Source organism: Podarcis gaigeae (assembly GCF_964106915.1).
Source record: "Podarcis gaigeae genome assembly, chromosome: 7".
Classification (NCBI taxonomy): domain Eukaryota; kingdom Metazoa; phylum Chordata; class Lepidosauria; order Squamata; family Lacertidae; genus Podarcis; species Podarcis gaigeae.
In genome coordinates, this window is record NC_139683.1 from 89,260,869 (window position 1) to 89,286,832 (window position 25,964).

The window sequence follows — 25,964 nt, forward strand, 5'->3', positions numbered from 1 at the left end:
TAGTTGAATAACTCTTCCAATATTTTTCCAATTATATTCTAGTTGTTAATAATAAATTTCAACCCAAACACAATAGTAACTTTTTACAATGCCTCTTAGTTAGTTGTGAGTAATAGACTCTTAAATTATACAATTATAGTGTTATAGGGGGAAAATATTACAAAGATATCCCTAAAGCAAGCAGGGTGGGGGACACACAGTGTGTGGCTTTCCTTTTATTTTTACAGTACTGATAAAATATATGCATTAAAAAAGTCTACAGAGAGAATCCTCATTGCAATTAAGGGATTATATTAAACCTGGGATGGATGCTGAATATGAAGATTAGATGTAAAACAGACGTTCAAAACATCAGGCTTGTTGTTTACTCAAAGCCAGAACATGATGTGCAGTTCTGTGGAATCTGGTAGTTCCAAAGCATTATCGGGACATGTTTGTATTGAAAAGGATTCCACCTTAACGCTTCAGTTCACCCTGAAGGCTTCCTTAAGGTTGCCATCAATTTTCCTTTCTGTCAAAAAGAGAGGCTGTGAGCATGGCTGAATATGCCTAATGCCACTCAGTACACTTTGCACCCTAATTAGAGGTAAATAGGTGTGCATTTTTTGAAAAGACAGAATAAAGGCAAAGTAATACATGAAAGCCCTAACAGCTTTCCTATTCTGCTAGAATTAAATCCTAATCTTGAATCATACTATTCATACGTGTATAAAAGATAAATATAAATGGCCAATGAATATTTGGAAGCATTAGATATTTATTTTCTGTATTACATCACTAGGTTTTTAATGAATAACTGTGCTCCTAATGAGCAGCTAGACTACCAAGAAATCCAGGGATTAGAATTTGAAAAGCTTCCTTGTACTAAAAATTTATAATTAAACTTGATTAGGTAAACCTTTGAGCAGTTGTTAATGTATATTCCATATTCCTGTCCTTTTTGAATGTCAATTGCAAACTGTTAAATAATATTTAGTGTTTATTTAGCCCTTTAATCTGCATAAAATGCTTTTACATGCATTGAGATCAGAGTTATTATCCCTGTATTGTAGATAGGAGACTGAGGGTGAGAAACACAGGTTATATTTAGCTAGAGGGTTTACTGGATTCAGGATTCAGATAGTTCCTCTCTTAGTGCCATCCCAAGCATGAATGACAGGACTCCTTCTGTAGTGTGCTTCAGATTTGGAATATATGTCAGGCCCCCTCCTTAAGCCATTTTTGTTAGAAACTGAAGACATTTTTATTTTAGCAGGCTGTAGAAATTTATTTTAGATCTTTCTGTGCCTGATTTTGCTGCGATTTTCCTGATTCTTATCCAAAAGAACAGTCGTGATGATGCAAAGATTTGACACGCTTAAATCTCAGCTTTTGCAAGTCCAACATAGAGGGGAAGATACTAACGATGTCTCAAATAATCCTACTTGGGCTCACCGGACAGAAGTGGTTGACCTTCTTCAGCTCAGCCCCACTCTGAAAACAAAAACCATCCGACAAGACTCAAATCTTCAAGTTGTTTCTGCCCCGTGTGCTACTCACGAGACGACCAGGCTCTGCCATCCTCACTGAACCTTCATCTATATTCATCAACCAACATACCTAAGGACGAAATTCTGATTTCCCTGCTTGACTCAAATCCCTCTTTAACTCACTCATCTATGCCAGAGCTAGAATCTTCTCCAATTTCGACCAGATATAGAAGTAGTCCACAAGTGATGCCCCTGAGAGAGCCTTCCGCAATTCCCGCCCCCGTGATGCCCCCTCAATTACCTTCCTCAAAGGAAACTGCGAATGTTACACCTCGGGACCCGCCGTCGGAAACAATTGAAGACCCGATGGGACGCATCAATAAAATCATCCGAATGTCGGATGATAAATCTGCGAGAGGGTTTCCTTCGACGGACTCAATCTCTCCCTCCCTGGGTATTTCTCTGTCAAGTTGTACCAAGAATTTCGAAATGAAGAGACTTCCTGTTCAGGGATCTACTTTCAGTGGATCATCCACGGTGTGCCAACAGTCGAACCAAATTGTTAAAAACTTTAATTTGGAGGGCTCCTCACAGTTACCATCTTCCCAAAGTAAAATAACTGACTTTTTTGTTACATCTTCTGTCTCTAACAGAGAGTCTGCCCCCCCTCCGTTTTGACTGTTAAAAGAACAACAAAGAAGTCCCCAGCTAGCAGTCCTAAGCTGGAACATTGCTGGCTGGAAAAGGAAAAGATTAGATCCCGAATTTCTGTCCTATATAAACTCTTTTCAGATAATCCTTTTGCAAGAAACATGGGAAGAAGATAAAATAGATATAAATGGCTTTGAACTGATATCACTTCCAGCTATCCCCTCCCAGAAAGGTGGCCGGTCCAGAGGCGGTATTGCAATCGCCATATCGCTTAAAATGAGAGCTAAACTCTCGCTAGTTCAGACTTTTCCTCCTTTTGCTTTTACTGGTCTGATTTCAAGTGAAAAATTCTCACTATTAATCACCAATGTTTATCTTCCTCCAGGTGGTCTTATATCAGACCTCCATTATAGATGGGATTCTCTGGAAGATCATTTATTGGCATGCTATGTTATGTACCCTAATATTCCATCGATTATGGGTGGTGACTTTAATGCACATACAGCCGCCAACTGTAATGGGATAATTAAGGCCAAGTGGTGGGTATCTCCGCCCTACCCAAAATCTGATTTAATCTCTTTTACATCAAGAAGATCTAAGGACATCAGAGTGAATGAGGCGGGAGTCCTTCTTTATCAATTGGCCATTCGTATGAATTTGAACATTTTAAATGGCAACTGCCCTCCGGACGTGCCAGGTGAATTCACTCACTTGGGCACATCATCAAATAGTGTCCTAGATTATCTTCTAGTTTCAGAAGACCTATTTTCAAACTTCTTTTATTTCAAAGTAGATAATGTACATTCCAGTGACCACCTACCTCTAGCGGCCAAGCTAACGCTTGACTGGCACCCGGTTAGCGGTACACACCCAATTCATGTAGGTTTAAATGCCACAGCTCAAGTAAGAGGCATTAAATGGTCTATGAAACAGGCCCAAAAATATGCAGAATTCTTCCAGAGGAATATCTCCGAATCCCTTATTGTTTCATTGGCGGAGTTGTCTGAACCAAATAAGATACTGGAGTGGTTCTCCCACTTCTCTGCAGATTTAACTAGCTTCTTTACGATGCCGGCTCACCTGGTTAACCGAGATCAACCCAGGTTCGGTGCACCTTGGTTTGATTCCAAATGTAAGCAAGCTAGACTCTCTCTCTGTTGTATCTACAACAGATATAAATCTTCTGGAGCTGAAACTCCCCCCCCCCCCGAGTACTTGCAGGCCAAAATTGCTTACAAACAGGCACAGAAGTCAGCCAAGCACGAGTGGCAGCTAAGACGCTGGCAAGCGCTGATTGCTGCCTCTAAGCCTCGCAGCTCTCGCGGTTTTTGGAATTTAATCAACAAAAGATCGAGGAAATACCCATTGACGGTTATCCCAGCCCCGAAATGGGAACAATTTCTAAGAAAATATTTCTCCCAGACAGATATCTCTAACATTCAATCTGATACTCTTTCAAGTCACTTGCCCATATGGCCAGATACTGACCCGGAGGAAATAGTAGATTTAATTGCTAAACTGAAAACTGATAAAGCCCCAGGGCCCGATCTGATCCCGGCGGAAGCTATTAAACAACGCCCAACATGGTGGGCTAAAATTCTTGCAAAAATCTTTGATGCAATCAATGCCACGGGCCAGATACCTAGATCATGGAAGGAGTCCATCATAATTCCTGTATATAAAAAAGGACCACCAGAGGACCCAGGAAACTATCGTAACATCAGTTTATTATCAATCATCGGGAAAATCTATACTCGCTTCCTGCTAACCAGACTAACCCAATGGGCCGAAGATTCCAATCTGATAGGCCATGAACAGGTCAGGTTTAGACCAAATCGCGCTTCTATTGACCATGCTATAATTCTATATCATTTGGCGCGGAAGTATTCTTCCCCTACTCATGGTCTTCTATGTGCCGCTTTTATAGACCTGAAGGCGGCTTTTGACAGTATCTCTAGAGAGCTGTTATGGGAAAAACTGGCAAAGTGGGGCATAGATAAAAGGCTGTTGTGGCTTATGATTAAATTACATGAAGGGACGGCCGCTAGGGTGAGGTTAACACCTGAGGGCGATCTCACAAACTCTGTACCAATAAATAAGGGGGTACGACAAGGGTGCATCCTTGCCCCCTATCTTTTTAACCTCTATATTAGTGACATGAGAACACCCCTAGCTGAGGCCCAAACCTCCATTCATGCACCCAGGCTTGCAGACTATCGCTGCCCCTTATTATTGTACGCTGACGATGCGGTGATCCTCTCTTATTCTCGAATCGGTTTGAGGAGGGCCCTTAAGATTTTTGCATTATACTGCCAAACAAATTTACTTACTATTAACCATTCCAAATCTAAAGTCCTAATTTTTTCCAGGAGTCGTAAACTGTATAGATGGGAACTCGAGGGGAAGCCAATTGAACAAGTTTACAAATTTCAATATCTAGGAATTTACTTCCAGTATAATATGGGATGGAAAGCGCATATCACATATTTACAAAATAAGGTTAAAGCCCTTATCTATGCTCTATTAGGCTTCTTCTTTACTGAGGGGGCTATGCATGTTCCATCTGCCTTAAAAGTTTATAGTGCGAAAGTGGTTGCAACTATGGCCTATGCGGTCCTTTTATGGGGCGCCTTTGTAAACCTCTTGCCTCTGGTGACATTGCAAAATCTTTTTCTAAGACGCCTTTTGAAACTACCCTACTGTGTAAGCAACTCTGCCATTCGCCTAGAACTTAAGATCCCCTCCCTAGAGATTCTGATGTGGAGACATGCCTTTAATTATTGGCTGTCCCTTTGGCATAATTTGCCAAACTACCATCTTATTCAGTGCCTTTGGAGAGATGAATTCACCAGCCCATGGGCAACAAAAATCCATTCCAAACTGTTGTCTTATGGAATCTCTCCTTCCGATATACTTAATTTAGATCTAATTACAGCTAAAAAGGTGAACGAACAAAGATTGGAGGAGGTAGATTTGCAACAAAATCTTACTACAGGTGGAGGTACATGTTCCCCGATAAATCAGGGCATTATATCTATGTCCCAGATACCTCGATATCTGTCTACTTTATCGGCTGCGTCGCATAGATTCGCATTTGTTAGAGCCAGATTTAATGTGTTCCCCTCAAATGTGCTGAGCAATAGATTTTCTAACGGTAAAACCTCTGTTTTATGTGCATGTGACAACAAATCAATAGAATCCCTCTATCATATCTTGTTTAATTGCCCCTTATACATTGTTCCCCGATCGAGGATCCTGAGTTCAATCATTCTGGAAATTGCTGCTAAACCACCTGAATTACATCTAGCTTATCTACTCCAGGACATTGACTCTTATAGAACATTACAGGTTGCTAGATTCCTGATTTCAGTTCTTTCATATAAAAGACTTCATGGAATGCTGCATGACTATTAAAAATCCAGTAAACTCTATGACCATCTTGATCTTCAAGGCCATAACACGGTACATCTAGAGATTGTAAATAATGTGAAGGAGATTATGCGCTGAAATATTTTAGTTGATATTTTAGATTGTAAAATGCTATTTTATCAATTGATTTGTTTTACCTTGTGGGCTTATAGCCGAATAAAGTATTATCTATCTATCATTTGTTTTTACTTAATTGTTTCTGCATATTAGACATGCAGACCCACACAGTCTCAAGCAAATACGCAAGAGGTTGTTGGGGTTTTTTTTAGGCCGTAATTAATATTGAGCTGGTCAAACAAAATGACCAGGCTTTAAAAATCTATTTTAGGTCCTTCAAATGTCCCAAAATCAACTCTCCTCCTCCTCCTCCTCTTCTTCTTCTTCTTCAGCATCTACTTTCTTTTGCAGCAGTTGGATGGCAGCTCCTCAGCCAGCAGCACTTCACTTTGTGCAAAAAGCTTGTCATAATCTCAACAGCCTTAGAAAAGGGATTTAGCTGCCTTCTCCAGTTAACTGTCCCACCCCAAAGGGCACTAGATAGGCTAGCCCATGGGTAGGTAAACTAAGGCCCGGGGGCCGGATCTGGCCCAATCGCCTTCTAAATACAGCCTGCGGACGGTCCGGGAATCAGTGTGTTTTTACATGAGTAGAATGAGTAGAATGTGTGCTTTTATTTAAAATGTATCTCTGGGTTATTTGTGGGGCATAGGGATTCGTTCATTCCCCCCCCCCCATATAGTCCGGCCTCCCACAAGGTCTGAAGGACAGTGGACTGGCCCCCTGCTGAAAAGGTTTGCTGACCCCTGACCTCTTCCTTCAGTAGGAAACAGCTTACACACATTCTAAACAAGAAATAAAATATTTGGTCCCTTCCCTTTTCCTCAGGCAGCAGCATTCTTAGGCTTGTGAATTCTTGAAGGCTTACAGATTTACACCTTGGTTCAGAGTAAATGTTGGGTGCCAGGGAGAATGTGATCCCTGGCGTTTTTTTCATTGGCACTGGTCATATGTGAACCGGCTTTAAAAGAAGCAATCTCCCCCTTCTTGAATATTCATGAACATTAACTCATGAATATTAATAGCTGTTAACTCTGTAATTAGTACTAACGACATGGAAAATGAGAAACGCTCATTGTACCAGAATTAATCGATCTTTTTTATTCATAACAATTTTTCTATCCTCAAAGCAAGTGCTTACTAAACCATTGTTCAGTAATTGGGAGAATTCCTGAAGGCTGACACCCTCTGCCCTCTCCCTCTTTCTACATGTGCTCACACGTCTTCTTCCCTTTCTGTTCCATAATTTGGGATTAGTGTTTCTTGCTGTGGCATCTGAATCGGACAAGCTGTGTTGGTCAGCTGCCCTACTTTGCCTACAAACCAAAAGCTAAAAACTACGTCAAAGCTCACTTTCACTTGCTGGTTTGAAGGCAAGGTATAATTTGTAATAACCATAGTTTGCCCATTTATTACATCATACCACCCTACAGTTATCTCAAACTATGGAAGGGAGGGGGAAAGGGAGTTCACAAGTCTGAAGCATAAGGAAAAGGGAGTGCTGTACACAAACCAGGAAGCATGGTCCCAGTTACTCAATTATGTCTTAGTAAATATTTCCTTTGGTGTGCAGAAAAAACAAGGAAGAATTTTGGATAGAATGAAAGGACTGACAGGGAATTCACAGGGAATCTGGTAGGGAATTCACAGGGAGAAGAAGGTTGCAGTAGTCGAGCTGAGAGATGACCAGAGTATAAAGCAAAATTTTGGCCAAATACAATCTGGTCATTTTTGCAAAGTTGTGTAGGGGCAGTACTTTTTTTCTAGAAAAATAGGTGCCGGTACTCACCATGAAGTTGTTACAGTAAGTGCCACACTTTTTAACAACAAAAAAGAGGCACTGTGTTAACTTGTGGGTGAACATATCAGACGACACACGGATTCTTCAAACAGCTCTTGTTTATTCACAGGCCAGGACAGAACTGAACTGAAGGGTTCAGTCAGCCTGCTTATATAGAGCTCCAGTACAACGTAACTGTAACAATTTTCTAAAACTATCCAATCACTGAACGTCACTTTCGATCCCTTATTTGCATAACTATCTACAGTATCCCCCTGCTGGCCCAGGGTGAGAACGTCAGTACATAACACACTGGTACTGAGTACCCCTGAAAAAAAACACTGTGTTAGGGGGAAATGAAATATTTTGGCAATGTAGAAAGCAAATGAAAAGGAGCATTAAAGCCAAGGCAACTGTTATAAAAAACAAAGTCAAATAAGTTATCACTATTAATAATACTTTTGTTACAAAACCTCAAATCAAATCAGAGATCTTCAGGTAGTTACTGTTCTTTGGCATCTAGTAAATGTGGATGGGTCCAGGAGTAAATCTGTTTCATGGCTTCTGAATATAATAGGAAGAGGAATACTAGCTCAACAAAATAGTCTGGAAATTGTATGTCTTTTATCCATGATTAAAATCCCATATTCTCCTGGAACCACTGTTGAATTGAGAGAGGCCTCATAGGTTTCTATTTTTCACCAGTTTGAAACTCTATCACAATTTATTTCTGTTACTATTTCTTTATTGCATTTATATTTTCCTGCAATGAGCTCAAGGTGGCATAAACGTTTCCTCTCTTTCCTCATTTAATTTATACAACAATCCCGTGAGGTAGACTAGGCTGAGAGGCAGCAAGTGGCCCCAGATCACCTAGTGAGTTCCATGCCCCAGGACGGAATTGAACCCTGGTCCCCTGGTCCCACATTCTAATCACTGTGCCACACTGGCTCCAGCATTACACTACACCAACATATCGAGTCTCTCCTAGCCTACGGACTGGAAACCAGGGGTTGCATTTACTTTGGGTAAACTCATTGAGATTAATGAACCTAAATTAAAAGGGTAAAGGGACCCTGACCATTAGGTCCAGTCACGGATGACTCTGGGGTTGCGGCTGGTCAGCTCTGAGTGGAAAATAATGGATCAAACCCTCTGCCTGGTCTCCAGCTGAAGCTAATCCACAACTGTATACAGAATTGTCTACACAGAAAGATGGGGCAGAAGCCTGCAAGACAAAGCCTCACTCCCACATCCCAGCATATGTAATATGTGCCCTTAAACTACACCTTCTTGAACTGTGTGATCTGATCCACACAACAGCTCTGCTCTTTTTCCTGGCCACTCCAGCTATGCTTCTTGCTAACAAATTATCTGAATTGTTTGCCTTGAACTAAAGCAAGGTGTCAAAGTTCTATAAATTAGGGTTACTTTCAAAAACTGAAAACCAGGACACCCTGAAAGTCGTTGGCGAAGCGGCAACTTTGAAATCCTGGTAATGTGTGGCAGCCCTATGCACGTGAATGGGTAAAGGGACCCCTGACCATTAGGTCCAGTCGTGGCCGACTCTGGGGTTGCGGTGCTCATCTCGCTTGACTGGCCGAGGGAGCCGGCGTACAGCTTCCGGGTCATGTGGCCAGCATGACTAAGCCGCTTCTGGCGAACCAAAGCAGCGCACGGAAATGCCGTTTACCTTCCCGCCAGAGCGGTACCTATTTATCTACTTGCACTTGATGTGCTTTCGAACTGCTAGGTGGGCAGGAGCAGGGACCAAGCAACAGGAGCTCACCCCGTCGAGGTGATTCGAACCGCCAACCTTCTGATCAGCAAGTCCTAGGCTCTGTGGTTTAACCCACAGCGCCACCCGCGTCCCTTGTATGCAAGTGTAGAGGCTGTGTAAATTGACCTTTGGAAATAACGTTTACTTGTTACTAACTTAGTTGTCATTACTTTATATTACAGCACCTAGTAGTTACTAAAATAGATATTTTATATGCCTATACTAAAAAAAATTCATATTTATCCCCTGCCCCTTAAGACCTGGGTGGCTTACATAAATATTTATTTGCCCAGAAAATAGGTTTTCATAGCTCTTATGTTGTTTATTGCAGGGAATATAAACACTGAGGATTTCCTTGTATGATAAATTCAATTTAGCTTCAGTGCACTAGTGCAAGGAACATATTGCAACACTGTTGTGTCCTGTTTTTCTGGCCTTTATTAATCCAGAAACCTTAATGATGAACAACACTTTGTGTCATTGTCTACACAAATGTAATTTGTTTATGCAGGAGTTCAGTTAATCCTGCCATCTGCTTTTCTCAAATGAGGACAGATAATAGAGACACAGTTCCTCACAGGTCTTCAGGCTTTTAAATTCTGATAAAATCAGGATTCTTCACTGGCTCTTGCCACAGCTCTGAATTAAGCCACTTTAAATGTAATTACTGAAGCTGGCTGTACATCAGGAACATCCATTAAAAGAATTGATTGACCATGTTGTTATGGGAGGCATTTTATGAACAAACTATCCTGATGGGTCCAGAACTGTAATTTATAAAAGCAAAAAAGCAGGTAAATACTTTATTAGAGGCTAATGAAAGGCTTACTCGCTAACTAAATTTCTTCTTTTTTAACTAGCTACTTGAAGGAACCTTGGGCTTTGACCATCTATCATGATCGCTTTATCGATCTGAAGAAGGAACTGCGCCAGATTCTAGTATCTGTCCAGGTAAAGAAAATGGCTACCAAATGCATTTTATCATGTGATCATTTTAAGATTTGGCTTTCATCTTCCCATTTGCTTTATTTTCCTCTTTATTACTTGTGAAAATCTAATGACCCACCACATTAATTTTGGACTCTGAGAAGAATACTGCACCTGCTTTTAGAACAACTGTTATTGCTGGTACTTCTGCTTGGACCCATGACTCTATTACATTCTCTACTATTTAATATCTGCCTGAATTTATCTAGGATTAACAACATAAAAGCAGAAGAAGAGCCCTGCTGGATGAGATCCAAAATCCATCCAGTCAGATATCTCTTTCCAGAGTGGCCACCCACATACTGCTTCTAGGAACCCAGCAGTGAGGGCATGAAAGCAACAGGAGGGGAATGGAGAGCAGAGGAATTAAGTTTTAAACTCTTTCCCCCATATCATTTTCCCAATGAAAGTACCACTACCAGACCCAAATGCCTATTTCCCTCATTACTTTACCACATAGGCCCAGAATGTGCCTTCATGTTTTTGCTACTAAAAGATAACTGTTTCAGAGTGACTGTTTTCATTGGAGAAATGGCATTTGCACAAACTTTCTCCACACTGCATTTTCAATCCAGATCATGCACATGGCTGCTATCTGAAATAAATTTGGCCATCAAGGGGCGCCAAGTAGGGGGGTGGGAGGCCAGGATCTCCAAAAAATTTCAGTGAAGGGGCCGGGCCCCCACAAAGTTCTCTGGCGGTGTGCCCCCTCAATTGCAGGAACATGGGAGTGTGCATGGCGGCCATGATATCTTGGGACAGTGAAACTGTGCATTCTGTGAAGAATTATTTTCTTTTTTTCTGCATCCACTGTCAATCAACTTCATTGTTTGACCCTAAGTTCACTTCTTTCTATCTACTTTATTCATACCATGCATGGTTTTATAGGCTTCTGTCATGTCTCTCCTTCACTGCATTTCTTCTAAATTAGAAAGCCCAGAATGCAATTGTGCACCAACCCCATGACCTTTTTGGTGGTCCTTTTCTGCCCCATGTCCTGGTCCATTTCAGTATCCTTTGGGGCAACCATAACTGTACACAAGTTAGATGTGTGAACTGGTTCCATTGAAAAACCTTTGTCCCAGGTGATGCAAGATTATATGAAGCTATTTTTGTGGTGTTTGATCTATAGTGGCTAATTCACATATGCAATCCTCCGTTGTGGCTGAAAACAGCAAGTAGTCAGCATACCTGAGTGAACCAGCCCTAAGGAAAGCAGAATATAAAGGAGGCGTGAGAGAGTTAACAAATTCTGCAGAAGTGGTGAGACTGCAGTAGTACAGGAAAGCTGAAGCGGATCTGGGTTTTAAGGGAGCAATGAATGGCTTGGTTACACGTGATAGATGGGAAGATGATGCTTTTCCAGGTATGCAGAGGAGCATAGCAGGGTGCATGATGGGGGAATAGGAAATGTTTCCAGTCATCTCAGTTTTGATATGTATGATGGCCTGCCCTCATCATTGAGCTGAATCAGACAGAATTTGCTCATAACAGAATTCATGTGTGCACATCATGAGAAGTTGCTGGATATAGATAGGACTTTTGTGAACACATTTTTATGCAGCTTGTTTCAACATTTTTCAAGGCTTCTTATGAGGCTATCATGTGAGAAGTCAACGGCCTTATTAAAGTTTGTATGCGTAGCAAGTGTGCCCTCTATATTTAACACAACTTTATTTGCTTTTACTTGTGATACCCTTAACTGCAAAGTTAGCATGTTGGAGAGTTACCAAGGTCAAAACTTCCCTGAAATGCTAGCTGTGAATGTGCAGGAAGATTTTTAGGTAGATGAATACTAAACGATTTGATTCCTCACCTGCAGTCTGAAGTGCTGTAATCTAGGAAGGGCTTGTACAATGTGCTTCTTCTGCATGTTTGATTGATTCTCAGTCCTGGTTTGAAAAACACCATTCTGAATTCACTCTAACCATCGGTGATCTTGCAACTCCCTTATTAAGCATAAATAGTACATAAGGCCCAATAAGTAGAAGCTACATTATCTGGAGGACAACATGAATTTCAATGACCATACTCATTTTATATTAATTTTGTTTGATCCTCCAAATAATGCTACTTGAAGTCCATTCTATTTAAACCAATGATGGTATGGTTCTTCTATTTATTTCTCTATACCTTATCCTTCAAATCCTTATAGAGCCACGAGTTTATTCTGCACAAATGTCCACATTCATACTCACATAAATATATGTAGATGCTGACATGTTTAGACCTTATTTGCTGTTAATTTAATGATATTTAAATGTTTTAACTTTTTTTATTGATAATGTCAATATTTCTTGGAAACCGCTTACAGGTTTTACTGCAAGCAAGCAGAATAGGAATCGAGTAGTATGTGAATTTTGTTAAATAAATAAACATTTCCCTCCTCATTGCATCTGAATTATATCCCCCCCCAAAAAAAACCTTGCAGAGGTGCAGCATTTGATATATGCCTATTTTAACTAGAAATACCCAGCTTTTCATTGAATCACATGGGGCCCAAGCAGTGATAGAAAACCCAAGGCATTCAGGCAACCCCTCCCCATTGCTCAGCATGATCAAAACTGCCCCATCCACCTTGCAGGGATACATGTATTCAGGGCTACCAATTGAAATGAATATTGGGGGGAAGCCCCACCCCTGCATAATCAGATCACATGACATGGCACGCTCATACCATTCGAATGGAAATGCTCATCAACTTGGGAGGGGCACCCCCCTCAAATATTTTATTGGGGGAGCAAAGGGACCTTGGCCCCTAAGAGTTGGCTGCTATGCATGTGTCTATTCATGGCTAATCCTGAGCTTACTTCTTTTGTCCAGTTTGGAAGTTTGCTTTTTTGCAAAACCTTTTATGTTTGTAGCCGATCCTTTAGCCAATTCACCTGCTTAGTGATAGTACATTTTATCCAATTTAATTAGGATATCATTTCATAGGTAATAGCCTAGTTCAAGGATGTCCAACAGGTCAATAGTGATCTACTTGTAGATCCCCAGGAGGCTTTGGTAGATCACGATCAATTACTGTGTCCCTTTCCTTAGCGTTGGTAAAATAGAATCCAGTCCCACCCTCCATTCTTGCACGATCTGCAGAACGGAAGACGGAGTTTATTCAGTGAGGCTGTTTGTTTTCCCCAGCGATCTGTTGGTGAGTGGCTGCCCCCCTTTCTCCCTAAAAATGGCCAACAGTTTAGCCTTGAACTCCCCAAAAACAGGACTTTCTTTTTCCCTAAAAAAAGCTGTTTGTTCTCACTCAGGACACCATATGACCCAAGTCCACCTCTGCCATATTCCATTTTACAGCCTTGCGTTTTCTTCTTGTAACATTTGTTCTGCAAATATAAGAGTGAAGTGCGTAGCTTTAAACTTTTGCTCATCGAACTCAGACGTAATTTTTTTACTTTCCTTACCCTAATTTCCTTCTAGACTCCTTTCGACACAGTCCTGCTCAACATCTGCTTTACTAAGGGAGTCATTAAGGATTTGTTCCATATCCAAATAGTCTTTTATTTCCTTTCTGTTCTTGGTATTCAGTGGTCTCACTTGCTCTCCTTGTCATCTTCTTAAAATCCCTTTGCCATTTGTCTTTATGTTCTGTGCAAGATTTAATGCCACCTAACATTTAGAATTCCTGACTTTGCTAGTTTGCATGCTTCCCCATGTTAAGTGATGAGCATCTGTGATAAGAGCTTTGTGGTTAGATTCAGTAACTTGCTGTGAGAAACAATTCAGCACCTCACAAAATCAGGTGTAAAGGACCGTATCCAAACTGAACGATGGTGCTGGTTCTCCCATAATACTGGAGCTTGGGACCCAGACCCAGCATTGGCTCAGTCATGCACAGAATCTGTTGTGTGAGCCATTGCAGACAAGCTTCCTCTGCCCCCATCCATCCCTCCACTATTCAGAAGGTTTACATCTTTAGCATGATCCTAAGGCTGACCAGAATGATCCCAGATGGGCTGTTTGCAGTTTTGTGCCCCAATTTTAGGACAGGCAATGGGATATTAAGAGATTTGAATGGCAAATGAAGCAGAACCAGCCAGCTGCCAAACATAAGATGACACTTTGTGTCTGTGAAGTTGCTGAAGCCCCTTTGAATCAAACTACCCCACAAAGTGGTTTATCACTCACATGGGAGTCAGTGTGCTGATGATGTGAATCAAATGTACCTGACCACACAGATATACATTTTTTTTCCTGAGCTGTGATTAGGTGAACAGTGTTCAAGGGACCCATTTTGAAGAAAGAACTCCAAGCATATCTTAAGCCATTTGCGCTGTTAATGTGGGATACAGGTTGGAAGAGGAAACAAATGTGCAGTTGGGGTGAGGGTGGTTCGGTAGTAGGATTTTGGTTTTGGGTTTTTTGGTGCTTTACGAAGTAACATCAATAGTTCCCAGTCCCAAAAGAATTCAAAATCTGTATTTTGTTAGAGTGTCAGGGAGAAAGGAGAAAGGTGTTTGTGGATATTGGTTTCCCATTCACTTTATGGACTGATTTAAGTTTTGCATATCACAACACCTTTAGAATAAAATTGTTCTTTCAGAATGTTGGTTATGGTCTTCCACTGGTACCAGACCTCCTTAAACAGTCAACTTCCTTCTGCCTACACTCTCTGTCATGGAAGTGAATAGGGCATGTACTAGTAGAGCACTTTGGGAATCAGCCAGCCAGCCTGTCTGCTAGCTTTCCAGGGAATGCTGTGAGCAGCTGCCTCTCTGTATTAGCTCTCAGGGCCTTGGGGATAAGAGAAGGTGAAAGGGAGGCTTAACAGATAGCCTCTGGCTAAAGACACAAAGCAATAAATCCCAGTTTGACTTTGCCTTAGATTTGAATCCTCTTTCTGGTGCAGCTTTCTGCCCATTGCATGTGCACAATTTATTTATTTGGGGCTTCTTCTGAAATCCTTTGTGCATTAGTTTTACTAATATGGCAGAAGAAGGTGACACCACTGCAGGCACTTTAATCAAGTTCATGATTATCTGCCCACTTTTTCTTTTGTCATTTATTGCTTACAGGAAGAAGGTGTTCCTTCACTTCAAGAACTTGTTCGCCAAGTTGTGGACGGTGAACTTGCATTAATGGAGAGACCAAAGACATATCTCAAACGGTTCTATAAGCAAAGTGTCCACAAGGAACTGCTGGAGAAAAGCATTCTCAATTATCTAGACTATAACAATTATCACCTGCCAATGTTTGCCTGGCCAGGGATAGTTTAGGTGTGGCTGGATAAGTATGGCCTTTGTTGCTTTAAATTATATGAGGGTCTTAACAAAAATTTGGGGGATGGGTGGGTTGCATGTCATTTTGTTCAAACTATTCATGACTGTCCTATGCGCAAAATGAAATCTGTTTTATTTAAAAAGCCCACCAGGTGGAGCATAATCCTGATTTTGTTGTTTTGCAAGACTGAATTAAAAATCAAATAAATAAGTCATGCAGTTACATGATTATAGAGCGCAATTCTTACACATTACAAGTCAAGTAACCATTAAATACATATTTGTAAAAGTCCTCTTTATCTGATGTGAAAACCTTCAACACCAACAACAGTTTCTCTTCATTATTATTAAAGTAACTCCATTTCATAGCACTGACGGAGCTCGAGAGTTTTCCTGCCTTTAAACCCTGTAGCCGTTTGGGCTCCTCTATGCTGGAGTCTCCTTCCCAAGCAGAACCTGACAGATGGCTGGTAAGATTTGCATATTGCATTTTAGCTTTTTAATTGTTCATTCCAAATGCGAACTTTGTATCTTTCTGTTTTCCTGGACAGAAGGTACATTGTAGTGGGAGGGAGGTCAATTCTCTAATGTGCTGGCTAGTGACCCAGCAGCTGCGGGGTTAACTTCCTTTCCAAAGGCATCTCAGCAACCCGTTGACCAATTGCAGCTTGGCCTGCTAGAATTGTTTGTTACTGGTCCAGCCAATAAGAAAGAAAAATCACCCAAGGTGGGAAAGTAAAGTAAATAAAGCAAGTTGTTGAATGAAATCTGGAGAATTTCCATCTGTGCCTAGTGGTGAGAAGGAGCAGGTAGTCAGGTCAGCACTGGCATATGATGCGATAAAGGGACATCATGATGGAGTAAAGGCTTTTTAAAAAGTATCCTTTGTAATATATTATTATTTTGTATCTGTTTCATTAAAGAGGTGTGGCCAAAGATAGGAAGGATTATGCTTAATAGGAATTGTCAAAGGAGGAGAACAGGTTGGGGCTTTAAGGCAAAGCGTGTCAGTACCACTTGCAAAGACCTTTCAACTATTTTCACTGAGCTCTGTTCTGCCAAGGAGGGTCTACAAAATCAGGGAACTAACAGTGCAGTCCTATGCAGTCTACCCAGACAGAGGCTGCATTGGGTTCAGGTGGGCTTATTCCTAAGTAAAAGGCCATAGGATTGTAGTCTTTTCTAGGCTTTTGCCACCTCATTCCTCTTGGTTCTCATGCATGGTACTTTTTACTGTGCCAGAAGACTAACCAAAGTGAAGGAGAAAATACCACCAGCAGTATGGCTTTGAGTTACACAAAAAGCTTTTTTGAAGGCAATATTCAGAGCAAAAATTACCAGTAAAGGAGGTTACATTTGGACCTCATTAGTCAAGTTGCCTGGTTCTCCCTAAGAACAGGCTAGGACAGCAGTCCAGCCTTCCTTGGGTGAACACCCAGTTGCACCACTCAGATGTGTCATGCACTTAAAATCAAGCTTTTTAAAAAACTTACATAAATTAATTCTTCTGAATTTGCATCTAAATCTGTATTCAATAAAATTGTGTCCATGATTCTGTCTGTATGGGATCACTAACACTACAAACCTATATGGATGGTTGTTGAATGTATGTAGGTTACATAACGAATGGTGGCCTAGTGCTGTTAGCATGGCTCCAAATGCATTCAAGTTGGGCTCAAGCAACATTACTCTAGGGTGTTCTGTGTTTTCCACAAAGGTACCTTCATGGCCTGGATTAATGACAATGCAAAGTTATAAATACTGATTTTTGGCCCAACGTAGTTTACAAGAAAAGTAAATACTGCAAAACCAGTTTAAGCATAACAAAATTAAAACACAGCATTAAGAAACCAAGAACAGCCAATTCAATCTCATTTTTAAAAAAACCACACACATTAAAATCCAAGCAGAATTAAAATGCTTTTCACTGCCATCTTAAAGTCCTGACCCTAAGCAGTTTGGAGCTGTATAGGTAAGCACCAGCAACTCAAATTGTAAACAAATAGGAAAACATACACCAATCTGCAGAACTAGCACATTTACAAATGCTATATAATGTTCATTGTGCAACTGTAAGGAATGGATCTTTCACTGTTGCAGCATCTACACTCTGGAACTCCCTGCCCATTGACATTAGGCATTTGCCTTTGTCATACTGTTTCAAATGCCTGCTTTAAAATGTCTTTGTTTAAGCAAGCCTACCCAGATATGTCAAACTTACATGTATGTTGATATGTAACTTCATTTTATAATGGATATTCTTAACTGCTGGTTTTATTTAGACTTTCAAATCTTTAGGTAAAGGTAAAGGTACCCCTGCCCGTACGGGCCAGTTGTGTCCGACTCTAGGGTTGCGTGCTCATCTCGCTCTAGAGGCTGTGAGCCGGCGCCATCCGAAGACACTTCCGGGTCACGTGGCCAGCGTGACGAAGCTGCAGCTGGCGAGCCAGCACCAGCGCAGCACACGGAAACGCCGTTTACCTTCCCACTATAAAGCGGCACCTATTTATCTACTTGCACTTAAGAGTGCTTTCGAACTGCTAGGTGGGCAGAAGCTGGGACCGAATGACGGGGGCTCACCCCGCCGCGGGGATTCGAACCGCCGACCATACGATCGGCAAGTCCTAGGCACTGAGGTTTTACCCACAGCGCCACCCGCGTCCCTTTCCGAATCTTTAATTAAACTTTTTTTTAACTTCCAGTTTTCACTGTTAATTTTTGTGGGAATGTTAAGGAAGGTAGGAGTGGATATATTGTTTTGATATTATCCCTCCTCACTCACGCTAGTGAGTGAACAGCAGAGCACATTTCATTTGCAACTTATTGGAAGCAAGTTGATGATTTGTTAGAATTCTTTAATTAAGCAATCCAGTCTGGCTTCTTCCTGTTAAGTTTCCCCTTTATTTCCCTCTTAAAATAATAACAACACAACACAGTTTTCTTTAAAAGTGAGAACAAAGTTTTACTCACATTCAGTTCACAGCAGTAATCTGAAGGCAGGCTTATCTTGTGGTTACAGTGAAAAGAAGTCTGAGCTACACCTCAGACATTCTGCTTGTGGGCTCCATCCTGTGTGAAGCTATGTTGAGCCATGCGCTGGCTAAGAGCCAGGAGAGCGAGAGTCCAAGAGTAAGAGTAAAAGAGTAAGAGTCCAAGAGAGAGATGGTTGTGTGGCCAGCCCTTTTATCTGGTCAGCTGGGGTCACACACAGGGGGAAGAAGCTCCAGAGAGCCACATTCCCCTGTGTGTCCATTCTAGGCAACAGGAAAATGTTGTACTTGATTGTTCTAGTAATAATACATCCCACAATTTTAACAGACATTTTATATAAACTGCTTAAAGGATTTTACCATTTAGCAGGATACAAATTCTGATAATGAAGCAACCTGGCTGTCACATTTTGCACCAGCTGAAGTTTCCAAATACTCTTCAGAAGGGAAGCTCCGTATAGAGTGTGCTACAAAAATCTAGCTGGGAAATGACCAAGGTGTGCACAGTGGCCAGATCTACTTTTTCTAGGAAGCTCAGCTTCCTATACCAGCGAGACCAAAGCAGTTCTGGCCACAGAATGTTCAGGGAGGCAGAAGAGGATATATTGTTTATTAATATCCTTCCTAACTTGTGCTAGCAAGTTCTATAACTTAGCAGAGTTTTACATTCCCCTTTTAAACGCACAACGGGTAGCTGGTTGCAGGCTTGTTTAAGCCTCTAAATAGTAAAGGTAAAGGGACCCCTGACCGTTAGTTCCAGTTGCGGACAACTCTGGGGTTGTGGCGCTCATCTCACTTTATTGGCCAAGGGAGCCGGCGTACATGTGGCCAGCATGACTGAGCTGCTTCTGGCGAAACCAGCGCAGTGCACGGAAACACCATTTACCTTCCCGTCGGAGTGGTACCTATTTATCTACTTGCACTTTAACGTGCTTTCAAACTGCTAGGTGGGCAGGAGCAGGGACCGAGCAACAGGAGCTCACCCTATCGTGGGGATTTGAACCACTGACCTTCTGATTGACAAGCCCAAGGCTCTGTGGTTTAGACCACAACACCACCCTGGTAAGTTCCCTTATATCCCTCTTAAAAGAATAAGCACGCCACAATCTTGTTTAAAGAGTATAAAAGTAGTTTACTCACATTCTGTTCACAGCTGGATCCCAGATGGCAGACTTAGTTACAAATATGTACATATGGATCTACCCCACATGGGGGGATAATCCCAGTAACTGCAGACTAGCAATCACTGCAGCTCACATGACAAAAAGAAGAAGGGAGGAGGGCTGTGTGCTTTGTGCTTTTGTTACCTGCACAGGTAAGGTCATTCCCACCTCTAGTCACATGCAAGAGGAAGTATGTCCCAGTCCAGGAGGAAACAGGAAGTTCCGACTGGCCAGACCAAACATCCCCTTGCATGTCCACTCTAGCAAAACAAGGAATGTTGTATTTGACTGCTACTTATGTATCACATCACATCACACAAGCAGCCATCTGCTTAGCAGAGTCTAGAGTCTCAGGCTAAGGTAGAAGAGATGCCTGGGCAATACAGAAACTCTGCATACAAAGCCTGTGCTCTGCTGTGGTCCTGCCCCATGAACTGGAATTACAGGGGCAGAGAGAATCTCTTGCAACTGCCCCTTAAATGACAGCTTTTGCCAATGTAACCAGGGAGGGCAGATTTGGCTATATTTGGTGGGAGTAGGGCTGGGACTTGTGGGTTTCGTTAGGGCAGTGATTCTAAAACTTTTCTCTGGGCCACACTTTCAGAATAAACTCTTGCTCTTGCCACACCAAATTGTTTATTGGTAAGAAATATATTGGAAACAAAAAGGAAGTGCTTGATTTATAACACAGAACAGTTCTACTTTATAATACGACCGTGGGACATCCAGAAAGTATAAAACAATGCAGCTCCATAAGAACATGAATCATTCCCAAAATACAAGTAGTGAACAAGTCTTCTCCATCTTCTTGCCACACTTGCCATCCTCTCCTACCGCAGCAATGGTGCCTAGACCCGGTGGAGGATCAGGCTGTGATAATCGGCGCCTCAACAAGCATCTCGCCTTGCTGCCTCCGGGCGGCCTTCTTTCTGCTACCAGCAGCGCAAGGAATCCCAAGGGGCGCCCGCGCCCGCGCGCAGCAGCCTCTGCAAGGCGGAAGCGAAGCTCTCCTTGCACCCGCGCGGGGCTCCGCTCCCGCTTGCCGGCTCCGCCAACGCGACCTAGATGGGGGGGGCGGGGGGGCGGGGCGCTGCTGGGGTTTTATGTTTCTTTGCTTTTTTGGCCAAGGCTGCAGGCTTTTGACACCCTTTTCGCTTTCCTCCCCGGACAAGGGGGGCTCCGAAGCGGAGGCCCCGGCCTGAGGAGAGGGCGGCTCAGTCGCGTGTGAGAAGCGCCGGCTTGTTGTTCTGGCTGAGCGCGGCGACGGTCGCGCTGGGCGAAAGCGCTTCGGCCCGGAGGGAGGCGGCGGCGGGCGGCAGCAGCTGTATGCTAATAGCGGCGGAGCAACGGCCTCGCTCATTCAAGGGGGCGGCAGGCGAGGAGGCGCCGAGGGAAGGGACAAAGGGCCCCGGAGCAGGGCGAGGAGGCGCGCGGGGAGACGGGGCTTCCCCTGCCGTCGCCCCGGAGCAGCCCCATCCTAAGCAGGCCACGATTTCCTGAGGTTTCTTCCAAGATCTCTTGCGCGGGAAGAGTTTGGGGGTCGGGATGACACCCAAAAGCAGGTGGCCCAATCCAACAGGAAACTCTCCTGCAGCAACCCATGTTCTCAAACGTCCAGCTGTTGTTGGACTTCAACTCCCATCATCCCTATCTAGCAGGACCAGTGGTCAGGGATGATGGGAATTGTAGTCCAACAGCTGGAGCTCCAAGTTGGAGAAACCCCGAGTGGGGATGGAAGGCGGCCGTCCTCCTGGATGGAACACCAGCCTGGTGCACTTTCATCCTCTCCCCTTGACATTGTACATGGTGCTGCAGACGGGGAGCTTCCCTATGGCACACCTGGTTTGGGAAATGAATGGTATAATGCTAGAAACCTCACGGCCATTAGGGTGAAATAGGAGTGCTTTATTTTAAAGGAGAATATAGTGCTGGGCATAAGGAAGATCCAGCAGAATGGAGCTAACCAACAGATATAAACTATAGGAAGGGCAGAGAGGAGCTGAGGGGGTTGTTCCCTACAGGAAACAGGGTATGAAGCAGGGGTAGGCAACCTAAGACCCAGGGGCCAGATGCAGCCCAATCGCCTTCTCAATCCGGCCCACGGATGGTCCGGAATTCAGCGTGTTTTTACATGAGTAGAATGTGTCCTTTTATTTAAAATGCATCTCTGGGTTATTTGTGGGGCATAGGAATTCGTTCATATTTTTTTCCCAAAATATAGTCCAGCCCACCACAAGGTCTGAGGGACAGTGGACCGGCTCACGGCTGAAAAAGGTTGCTGACCCCTGACATAAGGTCAGAGATAGGGCATTTAAAAAAATGCAGACCCTGCCACAAAATTGCTGTAGGTGGCAGGAAATTATTACTAAGTACTTAGGGTGAGCATTTCTCAAGAAGCTAAACAACTGCCACAGAACAATTGGCCAACCCTGGTCTTAATCCTAAATGCCACCTGGGTTCTGATGTGAGTTGCTAAGTGCTGTTGAACCAACTGCAAACAGTGGCCACAAGGTTATCCAATTAAACTGATATGGAGGTAGACAATCATGAATAAGGTCCAGTATGGTTACGTTTTAACTTTAAAAGAGGAAACAAAAGGGGAATTGACCAAAAATAAAAATAAAATAAAAGGGAAGTTGAAAGGCAAAATTGAGTCAAATTCTCAGAAATGCTTTTATTCAAAATAACAATATTAGTGGATCAGCCAGACAGTATGGCACAGATCAGGAAGGATACCACTAAGTCCAAGAGGACACTGGTGTGATTAATAAGGAAAGTAAATGAAGGTTTTAGAGACACGAAGCTTTCCTGCAAAAATTGGAAGCTTTGCCCCTGTTAAAAGAACAGAAAATAACACACAATTTGACAAAAGAAAAGCAAGCAGCCCACAGTAAGGCTTGCACAACATCCTTTGAAGGAGCACATTACTAAAAATGCAAAGATAAACAACAAGTTTTAAAATACTGTATATTGGAAGCAGGAAACCAGCTTGGCAAGCCGGGTGACAAGGGAGTCCAATGTGTGCTGAAGGAGGAAAAGGAAATTGCAGAGAAGCTGAATTAATTCTTTGCCTCTGCCAGTGTCTCCACAGTGGAAGTTGTAGGGGAGATCCCTGTGCCTGAGCTAAATCTCACAGAAAGGAAGTCTGAGGCACTGAGGCAAATGTTGGTGACAATAGACAAAGCTCTAGGCATTGCTGACAAATTAAAAAAGAACAAATCACTGGCTTGAGATGGCTTCCACACATGTGAAATTGCTAATCATCTAACAAAAATTTTATAACTTGTCCCTAAGATCAGCTTAGGGACGCAGGTGGCGCTGTGGGTTAAAGCCTCAGCGCCTAGGACTTGCCGATCGAAAGGTCGGCGGTTCGAATCCCTGCGGCGGGGTGCGCTCCCGCTGCTCGGTCCCAGCGCCTGCCAACCTAGCAGTTCGAAAGCACCTCCGGGTGCAAGTAGATAAATAGGGACCGCTTACCAGCGGGAAGGTAAACGGCGTTTCCGTGTGCGGCTCTGGCTCGCCAGAGCAGCGATGTCACGCTGGCCACGTGACCCGGAAGTGTCTCCGGACAGCGCTGGCCCCTGGCCTCTTGAGTGAGATGGGCGCACAACCCCAGAGTCTGTCAAGACTGGCCCGTACGGGCAGGGGTACCTTTACCTTTACCTTTAAGATCAGCTTCTGTACCTGAAGATTGCAAAGTGGCCAGTAAAACATAACATTTTTAAAAGGTATCTAGGAAGGAGGTTGCAAAATTACAAATCAGTAAGTTCTAGATGAATTGTTGGAAAGTCTTATTAAAGATCAAATTACTGAGCATATAGAAGAGCATGTTCTCCTGAAAAAGAATAAGCATACTTTCTGCAAATGTAGTTTGAGTTTCGCTAACATTTTAAAGTTTGTTGATAGTGTAAAGGAGCGTGTCAACAGAGATGTTCCAGCCGACATTTGCTTGGACTTACAAAAAGCCTTGAAATCCTGACCAGAAACTAAAATAAATTGATAGCTCACTTTAGGGAAGTATTGGGACTAGAACTTTTTTAACTTTTTCATATTTGATGTGGATTTAGGGGTGCATACAGATGTAGCCAAGTTTAGTTATGACACCCAAATGTTCAGGCTAGTAAAAGCTGGGGAAATGGACATTAAAATGTCAACTGTGGATTAATGTAAGTGTAAAGTGATGCATATTGAGGCAAAAAAAAAATGCTGAACCCCAATGGTGTCTGAGCTGGTGATTGTCCAGGAATGGGACTGACCAAAAAAAAGGTGACTTCTGTACTAGGGATATAAGGGACATATAAGGGATTGGGGGTGGGAGTGGGGGGTGGATGCCAGTATCATGTTGTTATACAAATCAGTGGTGCAACTGCGCTTGGATTACTGTGCAGAGTCTTCTACACACTTCAGAGGGAATATTGTACAGCTGAAGAAAGTTCAGAAAAGGCCCAGCAAAACGCTCAAGGTGACAGAGCAACTTCCGTATGACAAAAAGTTGTGATATTTGGTGGCTTATTAGCTTAGAAAAAATGTAAGTGGCCGAGAGGGGGAGATATGAAAAAGGTGCATTATAGCCTGCATAATATATGGGTGATACAGGGAAAGAAGGTGAAAGCTTTTTCTTCCTCCTAATTCTGAAGCCAGGGGTCATGGGGACCCCAGTGTGTTATCACAGCTACCAGGCTATATATATTTCCTCCAGAACACCAGTTGCTGGGCAGCAAGAGCGGGCAAGCAGCGAATGCCCCTCTTGGGCAACTGGTGGGGGCGCAGGATGCTGGAGGGAGGAAGCGGAGGGCGCCAAGGCGCGCACAGGAACCCGCTCGCAAAGACTAGTGTGCACTTTCGTGCTTTTATATTGTCAACCGCCCCGATGAAGGGCGGTATAGAAATTTAATGAATAACTGAAGTGATTGCGTGTCAGTTCCTAGTTTCTAACCTGCACGACTGCCGGCCATCCGCCGTGGGTCTTGGCGGGGGGGGGGGGGCTCAAAAGCGAAGCGCCGGAGCCTCTTCGGGCGTCCTCCGCGGCGCCTCCCGCCGCCCGGCTCTTGTTGTCGCTTTCATGTCCCACCATTCTTTTGTATGTAATTATTTAAACGGGAGATCCATGGCAGCTTTATGCTAATGCGGCAGGACAAAGCCGGGCGGGGGCGGGGGGGCGGCGAAGGGGAGGGAGGCGCTCGCGTGTCTCTCGCGTGTCCCTCAGGCAGACACAACAACCGCTAATTCCTGCGAGCACAAAGGCCTCCCTCCCGAGGACCTGCTCGGCCCGGGTCAAACACGGCCAGAGCCAGGCGCCCATTGTCTCCGCGGAAGAGGCGAGGCCGCGGAGGGAGGAGGCCCAGCGAAGCGGCAGCCGGGGAGGCACAGGCCGCAGGCTCCTCGCGGCCCTGGCCGCCCGCCCGGTCCCCCTGGACCTCAGGCGCCCCAGATGCCGCCGCTTCGGGCCAGGACGCGCGTCTGTCCCCTCATCCCCACGATCACCGAAGGAGGCTTCGCGTTTCGCCACGCAGACGCCGGGCCCCGTTCGGCCACTCGCAGCGCCTTGCGTGGCAAGTGTAGGCCCCGCTCTGGATCTGGGCCCCGGGATGCCGGGCCGCCCCTCTCCGGCCAGAACGGGGAGCCCGCGGCGAAGAAAAAGTTCCCGCCTTCAGAGGAGAAGTCGCCAGTCTCGCTTGGCTCCAGCCTCGGCCTCGCGTCAGGCCGCTGCCCCGCTTGCCAGTGGCCCTGGTTCACACGTGGCGGGTTTGAAGGCGGCGAGGAATTCCAGACTCTCAGGGGCTTTGCGAGTTTCTCTCCCTCCTGCTCTTTTTCACTAGTTGTGCGAATGCGAGAGTTTGCCCAGGAAGCGCGTTTCACGCGGGTCAGCGCGACGGGTGGCTTCCTTTGGCCCAGCTGGAAAGTGGAGCTGGCCTTCATGCAGGTCGGAAAAAGGTGTCGAATCGAATAAGGCGCCAGGCAGCTCCGGATTCACACTCCGATCATGAGGATGATATTAAATTTACACACAACGCCCTTCAGGCTCGGGCCTGGGAAATGCAAAAAGAGGAAGGGAAGGGAAAGGCTCGTGTGTGAAGGGTGGCTTGAGGGTAATAGCAGGAGAAGCCCCAGTGAATCTGTTTTTGCTGGAACCTCAGGTGCTGCTGGATCTTTGATCTGATCTGTTATATTCTATGCCATTTTTCATTTAAAGGAATCCCAAAGCAGCTTACAAACGATAAATAAAAACAACATGATAGAACATAATGGAATATCACAAATGCAGCAAATCCTCAGTGAAACAATTACAATCTATAAAACGCTAACAAAACAACAACTAAAAAATCAGCTAAACATCACAATTAAAGCAGTAGTCATAGTACGTGATTAGCACATCAATACAGTATTTATAACCTAAAAAACAACATTAGCAAAATAGCAAAAAATAAACTAA

The 25,964-nt window shown here is 43.7% G+C and overlaps 1 protein-coding gene across 2 annotated transcripts in view; it reads left to right on the forward strand.

Moving 5' to 3' along the window:
• CFAP61 (cilia and flagella associated protein 61) overlaps window positions 1–15,601 on the forward strand; it is a 136,638-nt gene extending 121,037 nt beyond the window's left edge. For both annotated transcript variants that reach the window (XM_083748569.1, XM_083748568.1), the window contains exons 26-27: window positions 10,027–10,117; window positions 15,175–15,601. In XM_083748569.1, coding sequence (XP_083604695.1) covers window positions 10,027–10,117; window positions 15,175–15,375 — 292 coding nt within the window. In that variant the 3' untranslated portion in view covers window positions 15,376–15,601. The remainder of the gene's footprint in view (window positions 1–10,026; window positions 10,118–15,174) is intronic.
• Window positions 15,602–25,964: the final 10,363 nt, after the last annotated feature.